The 10000-nt window shown below is 42.2% G+C and overlaps 3 protein-coding genes and 1 long non-coding RNA gene across 4 annotated transcripts in view; 2 read left to right on the top strand and 2 right to left on the bottom strand.

Annotated features, from left to right (window-relative positions):
* fbn1 (fibrillin 1) overlaps nt 1-6748 on the top strand; it is an 83126-nt gene extending 76378 nt beyond the window's left edge. Inside the window, exons 57-64 of the mRNA XM_047822097.1 lie at nt 562-687; nt 1202-1324; nt 1710-1826; nt 2555-2683; nt 2796-2915; nt 3021-3252; nt 3355-3517; nt 3997-6748. Of these exons, the coding sequence (XP_047678053.1) occupies nt 562-687; nt 1202-1324; nt 1710-1826; nt 2555-2683; nt 2796-2915; nt 3021-3252; nt 3355-3517; nt 3997-4386 (1400 nt within the window). The 3' untranslated portion in view covers nt 4387-6748. The remainder of the gene's footprint in view (nt 1-561; nt 688-1201; nt 1325-1709; nt 1827-2554; nt 2684-2795; nt 2916-3020; nt 3253-3354; nt 3518-3996) is intronic.
* The window catches only part of LOC113657299, a 1727325-nt gene that overhangs the window by 1207684 nt on the left and 509641 nt on the right, over nt 1-10000 (bottom strand). The gene's annotated exons all lie outside the window — the stretch shown is intronic.
* LOC125146171 overlaps nt 1-10000 on the top strand; it is a 1103650-nt gene that overhangs the window by 757475 nt on the left and 336175 nt on the right. The window lies entirely within an intron of this gene.
* Nucleotides 6948-9611, bottom strand: dut (deoxyuridine triphosphatase). The gene is made up of 7 exons (XM_027179556.2): nt 9405-9611; nt 8836-9013; nt 8325-8416; nt 8176-8220; nt 7675-7749; nt 7515-7585; nt 6948-7162 (listed from the first exon to the last, which is right to left on the bottom strand). Exons 1-7 carry the CDS (start codon nt 9499-9501, stop codon nt 7106-7108), a joined length of 615 nt encoding a protein of 204 aa, XP_027035357.1. The 5' UTR covers nt 9502-9611; the 3' UTR covers nt 6948-7105.

Below are 10000 nucleotides of genomic sequence, written 5' to 3'. Positions count from 1 at the left end.
GACTCGGGAAACTCCAACCTGTGAATATGTGGCCAACTTCCTGCTCCTTCAGTTCTCTCCAGCGCTGGAAAGCTGATCCTATATTAACACGTCCTACTTCTTGTCCTTATCGTAAGTCTTTCTTCTCTTTCTTTCTTTGTTTTTATCCTCCATGTCGATGTTAAAACTGCTTTCTGCTAATGTCACACATGCGCACTGAACACTCTCTCCGCCCATATTGACAAGCCCCGCCCCTTTCTGCTCATTGGTTTGTTTTGATTTTTTTTTTTAGTTTGTCGTCCCTGAAGCATTTCTCAAACATCGGAGATCCCACCTTTAAAGAGTAAAAAAAGAGATCCTCATTCCCCTCATTGGTGCTGCATGTACACATTAAACCCAACTCTCCTGTCAGCTCTTCATAAGAGGAACTCATGGTTGTTTAGATCTACAGGGTGCTTTGAGAAGGTCCATGATATTGATATTAAAGCTTCTATTTGTCCTGCAGAAGGCTCAGAGTAAATGTCTTACACTTTTACACACACGTCAGTTCTACATCTGAGAAGCTGCATGTGTTTTGTGCAGATATTGATGAGTGTAAAGTGATGGGGAATCTGTGTAAGAACGGACAATGTGTCAACACCCTGGGCTCCTACCAGTGTTTCTGTAACCCTGGATACACCACCGACATCACCAGCACCATCTGCCTGGGTGAGTGTGTGTCTGTGTGTCTGTGTGTGTTTGTTCCCTTTTATCCTTAATATTGTCTATTAGCTGAAATGTGACTAACATCTGCAGATAAGAAGATAAAGCTATACATTGAGTTAATATACAGGAGAATCTCTACACACACACACACACACACACTGGGTTTTAGTGGATGAAGAACCAGAAATGTAGGATTTAGGTGCTTGATATAACGGCGGATAGATGGATGGATTGATGGGTGGATGGATGGATGGATGGATGGATATAACGGCAGACTGCCCAAGTAAAGGGATAAATGAATAAGGTGAAGAGGTCATGAGTTAAAGGTTACAGGCTGAGTAAGGCATTGGGATTAGGAGATGGGAGACTAAACACTCAGGGGATCAGTGACACTGTTCACACACACTGTGACTGGGATTCCTGTAAACTGTGTTTAATCTCGGAGCTATCTCAATCCACCTTCCTGTTTCTAATGTGTAGAGAAATCTATAAACACACACATTCTCTCTCTGCACAGATGTGGATGAGTGTGTTCAGGCTCCTAAACCTTGTAACTTCATCTGTAAGAACATCGAGGGAGGTTATGTGTGTTCCTGTCCACGGGGTTACATCCTGCAGGAGGACCGCAAGAGCTGCAAAGGTCACACACACACACACACACACACACACACACACACACACACACACACACACACAGATATATATATATATATATATATATATATATATATATATATATATATATATATATATATATACATACAGTATGTACACACAGACATACACACATACACACAGACATAGACACACAAACACACACATACTGTATATACACACACACACACAAACACACACCATGATGATGAGTCATAAAGTAAAAGTGGAATGAATATAAAAGTTGTGACCTGAGGGTCTCTTTACCATCTTCTCATCATGTTCCTTTGTTCACCAGCATGTCATCTGATCTGTACACCATGTTATATACCTGTCTCTCTCCATCACATTCTCCATCTTCTCTCCTGTAGATCTGGATGAATGCTCCACTAAACAGCATAACTGTCAGTTTTTGTGTGTCAACACAATTGGAGGATTCGCCTGCAAGTGTCCACCAGGATTCACACAACATCACACATCCTGCATCGGTAACACACACACACACACACACACACACACACACACACACACACACACACACACACACACACACACACACAAAGACATATACCCAAGAGCAATGTACTGCCACAAGTATGTGTACCACTTCTGCTCCACCTTTCTAGAAGGTTTTCCACTAGATGTTAGATTGTGTCTGTGGGGATTAGTGATAATTCAGCTATAAGAGCATTAGTGAGATCAGACACTGATGGTGAGGAAGTCTGGGGTTCAGTCAGTGTTCAGTGGTGTTGAGTTAGAGTCAGTGCTCAGTGCAGGACACTCGAGTTCTTCACTCTAACCTTCACCTCCACACCATGTCTTCATGGAGCTGCTTTGTACACAGGGACATTGTAATGTAGGATGTGGTAGCCTAGTGGTTAAGGTGTTGGACTACCAATTAGAAGGTTGTGAGTTCGATTCCTACGTCCACCAAGCTGCCACTGCTGGGTCCCTGAGCAAGGCCCTTAACTCTGGATATAAGTGTGTCTGCTAAATGCTGTAAATGTAAATGTAATGATAAAGCAGAGTTTAGACTCTGAGGTCTGATGAAGATAAACTGTAAAGTCACAGAGACGTTCACTACAACTGTGTGGAACAGATTGTGGAACATACACATATGATTGTGATGGTCAGGGGCACAAACCTTTGGCTTTAAAGTGTCTTTGCTTTAAACACACATGCTTACACACTGACTATAATTTGTGTGTTTGTGTAGATAATAATGAGTGTACATCAGACCCAGGTCTTTGTGGTCCTAATGGTGTGTGTCAGAACAGTCCTGGAAGCTTCAGCTGTGAGTGTCAGAGAGGTTTCTCACTGGACCAGGGAGGACAACGCTGTGAAGGTCAAACACACACACACACACACACACACACACACACACACACACACACACACACACTCTTCCATGAATGTTTTTGGCTGGTACTTGTGTGACTTAATGTGTATGTGTGCAGATGTTGATGAGTGTGACGGAGAACATCGATGTAATCATGGCTGTCAGAATCTGATTGGTGGATTCAGGTGTAGTTGTCCTCACGGTTACCTGCAGCACTACCAGTGGAACCAGTGTGTTGGTGAGATGTCTATGATCCCCCCCCCCCAACACACCCACACACACACACACACACACACACACACACACACACAGTGATATTCACAAGCTATATGTTTGTGTTTAGATCAGAACGAGTGTCAAAGTGGGCAGGTGTGTGGTGGTGCATCATGTCACAACACACTGGGCAGTTTCCGCTGTGTGTGCCCCAGCGGCTTCATGTTCACACACACCAGTGGAGTGTGTGAGGACGTCAACGAGTGTTCATCTCCACAGAACCCCTGCAATTACGGCTGCTCCAACACTGACGGGGGATTTGTGTGTGTGTGCCCACCTGGATACTACAGAGCTGGACAGGGGTGAGACATATACACACACACTCTCTCTCTTCCTCTCTCTTTCACAAGCAAATGTGCAGGATCATAATGTTTGTGTGTGTGTGTGTGTGTGTGTGTGTGTAGGCATTGTGTATCAGGAGTGGGCTTTAGCAGCAGTACTCCACCTGCAATAGATGAGGAGAACTCTCTCTCACCTGAAGCATGTTATGAGTGTAAGATCAATGGCTACCCGAAGAGAGGCAGGAAACGACGCAGCAGCAAAACAACTGAGGAACACAACACACAGGTACACACAAACACAACACACAGGTACACACAAACACAACACACAGGTACACACAAACACAACACACAGGTACACACAAACACAACACACAGGTACACACAAACACAACACACAGGTACACACAAACACAACACACAGGTACACACAAACACAACACACAAGTACACACAAACACAACACACAGGTACACACAAACACAACACACAGGTACACACAAACACAACACACAGGTACACACAAACACAACACACAGGTACACACTTATACAACACAACACACAGGTACACACAAACACAACACACAAGTACACACAAACACAACACACAGGTACACAACACACAGATACACACTAACAACATACTAACAGCAGGGTGGGATGTAATACAGTGTGTTTTAGTTCTCATATGATGTTATTGTGATGTTTCATGGTTCACAGGTTATCTGTATATCTAAGAGAATTTAATCTCTTCTATTTTTAGGGTGAACAGGAAGTGCTTACTTCAGCCAGTGTGGATGTTGATGACATAATTCGTTTTAACCTAAGCATCAGTGAGCTAAGTGCTAATGATCACATCATTGAGTTCCTTCCAGCTCTTTCCACACTCAAAAACCACGTCCGCTATGCTATCGACTTCGGGAACGACGCCGGACTCTTCAGACTCAACCAGAGGGACGGAGTGAGCTTCCTGCACCTGTCCAAAAACAAGCGCCACCACCTTCTGCCTGGAGTCCATTATATACAAATCAGTGGCTCTCCTGCGTACAGAAAGAATGAGCTGGAGGCGCTAGAGGACGAGAACGATAAAGACTACCTCAGTGGAGAACTGGGAGAAACGCTACACATTAAACTACAGATCGATTTGCATTAGCTTCATAACAAAGAAATCATCAAAGAAAACTCGTATTTACTACAGAAACAGATCTCCATGTCCTCCTGGTCTCTCCACAGTGTCTCTCAGAAATAACCCTAACAGTAACTACAGTATCTACATTCAACAGAACTGAAACCTGCAGCATCAAAGTGTTTCTCTGATCCAACACACCTTCTGAATTTCTGTCCTTGTCCACTTCCCTATCAAAATAAGTGTTTTGCAGCAAGTAGCATGTTGCTAAAGATATTTGTGCAGCCACAATTGATGCTAAGGTTCTAATGGGATTAGAAACTAATAGCATATAGCAAAAATGCTGCTAGCATATGGCCATTTCTGATTGCTAAATTTGGTGGTGATTAGCTGCCAGGGCAAAAACTGCCAACCAGCATGTATGCTAACTAGCTAGTAGCGTGAACCTGATCTAGTTACACGTTCAGTCGAATGCAGATTAAATGTTACTCAAATCCTTCTAACTGGACAGCTGTCTGTTTTTATAATACAAATACCCGATATTTAATCAGCTAACAGAGTAAAATGGGCTGCCTTGTCTGACTGCTAGTTAGCTAATGTGCTAACTTTTAGTAGTCAGTTGCAAAGCTTCATCATGTTCAGGTACAGATGGATGAGCACAAAGCCTCTTAGCTTCAGCCACCATTTTGAACAGAAATCTGTCTTAGATTGCAGCAATGCTTTCTGGGTAAATTGTGATCCTGCAAACTAGTGTTGTCAACAACTCCATGAGCCAGCATGTCATATAGGGCAAGGGGACGTGAACAAGGGCAAATAAAACAGTATTCAAACAGTCATGATGTAATGTTCAGTATTAAATCACTCATGTTTTTTATTAAATCAACTCTAAGGCTTAAAAGTCTTTCAGTCAAAATAAATGTTCACATGTCCTCTTTATCCTAAATGTAGCTGTAATTTGAAGTTTGTTTACTCGTTGTGTTTGTTCTGGTGCTTGGAGGCTTTAATACACAAACTACATTCACATGAGAAGCGTGAGAGAAGATTGTTCTCATGCGTCACACAGAGCTGCAGGTTCGACACCACTTTCCTTCACTTCTCCTTAATTCTATGAAATTTGATGAGATGCTGCAATCCATTGTACTGTTCTTCTGGTCCTGAAAGAATTATTTTCTTTACACCAGAAAGATTATTTATAAGTCAGGAACTCTGACATGACTCTGACTTCTCAGATATGAGCACATCACAACAACATGGCAGCTCAGTCCCCAATAATAAGATCCTTTACATCGTTTTCTACTGGATAACTCAATTTTATTTCATATTTAATTCCATTTGAGATGTGAAAATGTTTTAAGTACATTTTTAAAGACATTATCTTCATAAGACAAACTTCAGCCCTTTTTCACGTCATTTCTATTGTTTTTCTGAACAGAGATGAAGATTAGTTCCATCCTTTCCAGAAACCAGCCTTAAAAGCTGGAACTTCCTGAGTACGATAGATTGCAGCATTCATTCACAAATTATTAAATGAAGAAGATTTTCAACTCAACTGTGATTTCATCTTCTATCACACATGACCAATCACTTAGAGAGACAACAGGAAGACAAATGAAGCTTGGAAGGAAGCCGTAGAGATGCCAGGTTCCTCTGGACAGTGTACATATTTGTGCACCATTTGTCTTTAAATACTTAGCTTCAGAAGATTTGTATCATTACTTATGTATCTTAATGGAGCTAATAAATGCTGCCATAGCCACACCCACAAGCAGCTTGTCACATGTGAATGCTGGGTAGAAGAAGCCTCCAGTTTGTGGAGTTGTTCAGGATCACAAACAGATTTTACACATTTTGGCTGAAGGGGAAAATTGTGTGCCATTTATTTTCATCTGATCTGTTGCTTTGTTTGGGATCCATTGTGGTGATACAGGACTCTGCTTCTTTCATTTCTGCACTGTCTCTTAGCTCAGTGTTTTAATCATATTTACTGGTGCTAATAACGTCAACATTAGATTTATGAATGCACTGCAAACTGATGCCACTTAATGCCTCTTGCTACTCTGCAGTATGTGTGTATTACTGTAACCATGCCACATTTTACCTGGAGATCTTTTATAAACATGTGTAGGGCCCTGGACTGAAGGGGTCACAATGGTGCTCATTATAAAGACCAACTACTTTTTATTCTGATCTTGTGTAACTACATTTCACCTTTCAGTAAGAAAAGAAAGACAGACAGAAAAAGAGAGAGAGACCGACTACTGCACTGAGGCCTTTCAGGCCAAAAACACATGCTCACCAGATAGTCAGTGCCTTTAGAGACACCATTCAGTGTTCATATCGATGGGGAGTTCAGGTGTAAATTCACAATAAAAGAACGTTCTGGTTTTAACCGAGTCGGTCCTTTATTTTTCATCTCTTTCTAGAAACGGCGCTGCTGTGATCCGGATCGTGATTGTTCAGAAGGTACTGATTACATTTCTACAGCGGCACATGACAGGTCTATATTGATGTAGTTGCTCCTGCCACATTTCTACAGTAACAGCTCATTCACATGGTGGACTTGAGTGGAGAAAAGAACCTCAACCATGTTTATATAAAAAAGGTTTTATTACAGTAAATGACTAAGAATAACAGCACCACCTGGTGGCTCAGTGGAGCCCTGCAAAACAATACATTGGAACTAAACTCATTTTGTTCCAAGTCACTACAAAATAAAAACCAGACCCTTTAGAGAACAGCAGCAGTTTCAGCTCCTCCCAGTGGAGCCAAAGCCCCCAGTTCCCCTCTCAGTCTCATCCAAGGTCTGAAAACAAGAATAGTAAAACATCTGTTACCCAAAAACATACATCCAGCCCATTGATGTTTACACACAAGCCCAGCACCACCATTTAGCTCACATCTCCAGAATCACTGAGACAGGACTGAACAGGACTAAAATACATTTTGCAACACTGGGGAGAACCTTCTAGATCAGCTGCAGGGTCATACGTATGTATGCATGTAGTATTGTGGTTTGGGACCAGGCCCAGGACCATCGTGTGGATAAAGTGATGACAAGTTGTAAATAAACGGCTTGTTTGTCTGAGCTCATGCTGCACCTCCAAGTTATTTTTAATAAACCTTTGTCTCTGTATCATGCATCCAGACGTGTTTACCTGTAGTTCCTGTAGGTCAGGATAGCAGATTCGTTCACACACCAGCTGAGCCACTCGGTCTCCTTTTTTCACTGCAAAGCAAATAGAACACCTCGATTACTCAAATCCACATTCACACAGTTAAAGAGTCTGTTGTTTTAGCCAGAACATCAAAGTGCACCTTGAAACGTCTCCTTGCCGAAGTTAAACAGCACAACTCCAACATTTCCTCTGTAGTCTTCATCCACCACACCAGCTACATGACAAACACAACACAAGCTCAGACTGTTATCTGGGACCTCGAATCATTATCCTTAGCTACGGTTCAGGGAGAGAGAGACACAGCTCTGTGTAATGACACCATGCTGGCATGTCAGGGTGAAATGATGGGACTAACTGTGTATTATTTAACCAGCTATCTACAGAAAACACCAGTTTACTGCAGTATTAGCTAACAGCAATTTTTAGCCATTATAACTGAATGACATTTTATTTGCAAAAATGTACCCAAAGATTTTACTGCACTCTGCTATTTATTTTAAACATAACAGTCCTGTAAAACTTAGGGATGGTGTGTGTGCATGGGTTTGTCTGTACGAGAATGGTGTAATACTGTAATGTAGCTTCCGACTTGTACACGTTTCCTAACGTACGCATTCGGCCAACAGAGAGCGACTCTTACCTCCAACATCTATAAAGTGCTTGGCTGCCAGACCAGACCGAGGAGCTGAGGAATAAACACACAAAGTGAATATAAACACCAGCAGGTTCACCTGTATATCTACACATGTGTAAAGAGTGATGAAGTCTCCATATAAAACTGATCCATACCAACTCGACCATAACACCCTGCAGGAACAGCGATCTGGAGGTCAGTCTTCACTATGGCTTTGTCCATCGGTGCAATGGAGTAATCATACGCACTAACACACACACACACACACACACGACAAAATATATATATTATATAATAAAATGGTCTCTAAATAAGAATGATTATTAATGTGAGACTGGAGTCAACAATAAGCAGAAACACAGAACTGGACCACAGACAGAAGACATATTTAGCAATAATACGGATCTTTACGAATCACAGGAAAAAACTTACTTTCATAAGAACCTCTAAAACCCTGCAAATAACAGCAAGTTACACGTGAAGAACCGACTCTATGAACCGAGATATTCAAACTAAAGAATCGACTCCCAAACAGCTGGAAACAAAAAGCCCTACACAGAAAGCTATGGAACTGGGAGGCTTTATTTTAGCGCCTTTAGCCTTAAAAGGTGACTATAAACTGTGGTTATTAACCAGAACCGCCATAAGAGTTGTCCGTAACCACACCTGTATAGGTCGAATCCCGCGGCTTTAGCAGAGCCTCTGGTGGGAGTTGTAGCGTGTTCTGTCAGTTTGGCGAACTTTAGCACGAAGCTAAAGCTGCTTTCATTCGATTTCTCGGTCCTGCTTTTCTTCACAGGAGACACTGAGGTGGAGTCTGTCACTTCTGAGCACGGCATTTTACCTGAAACACGACAACTGGCACTTAAAACTGAGCAAAACAAGAAAATCTCAACAGATTAAATAAATAAATTGTGTTTAAAAAGTCGCGTCAGAGACGAAGCGCTCGCGCCAATAAACCGCCGTCACAGACTCATTTAAAGGGCGCGCGAAAACGTGCCACGCCTCCCCGCGCTTTTTAACCAATCACATTACACACCGTAGGACAGCCCCCTCTCTCAACAACCAATCAGAGCGCGTAGATTGTGAGCAGATAAACAAGCATTTCTACGCTAGCATAAAAACCCACAGCCGTCATTTAAAGACTGTATTTTAGTAACAAATCAAAGCATGTCATTCACGTGTCTGCTGTTGTTCACGTGTCTGCTGTTGTTCACGTGTCTGCTGTCATATACCGTGTCTGTGTGCAGAAAAACATCTTCTCTGTGCCAGACCTTTACTGTGATAAACCACAGACTTCACAAAGGAAGAAAACATCTTGATTAAAATCATCCACACATTTGTCCCGACATTAACGACTCAGAAAGTCGGCAGTTTCCCATAAACTAGTAGATCTGTGGATATCAGATGAAGCTGCGCACAAGTGTCTTCTTCTTTTACTTTCAGAGTGAAACGCGCGTGCGCTCTCTGCTGCCCCCAGCGGCCGCCTCACTGTTCACCCAGTCATGTTGTGTACTTGTGTGTTTCTGTGTACTTCAGTGCACTGATGTGTGTCAGCTTACAAAGACACGACATAACCATGCGTTATGTGCTGAATGTTTATTTGTCTAAACAAAATACAAGATCTGATCAATTCTGTATAAAGGTAGCTTGTGTATTTGTGTGTGTGTGTGTGTGTGTGTGTGTGTGTGTGTGTGTGTGTGTGTGTGTGTGTGTGTGTGTGTGTGTCTGAGTGCCTGTGTGTGTGTCTCTCTGTGTGTCTGTCTGTGTGTGTCTGTGTGTCGTGTGTGTGTGTGTTTTGTGTGTTTGGTGTGTGTGTGTGTGTGTGTGT

Source organism: Tachysurus fulvidraco, chromosome 13, assembly GCF_022655615.1.
Source record: "Tachysurus fulvidraco isolate hzauxx_2018 chromosome 13, HZAU_PFXX_2.0, whole genome shotgun sequence".
In the NCBI taxonomy this organism is placed as follows: Eukaryota; Metazoa; Chordata; class Actinopteri; order Siluriformes; family Bagridae; genus Tachysurus; species Tachysurus fulvidraco.
The sequence above is the reverse complement of the archived record's forward strand: the minus strand, read 5'-3'. Positions and strand labels throughout refer to the sequence as shown.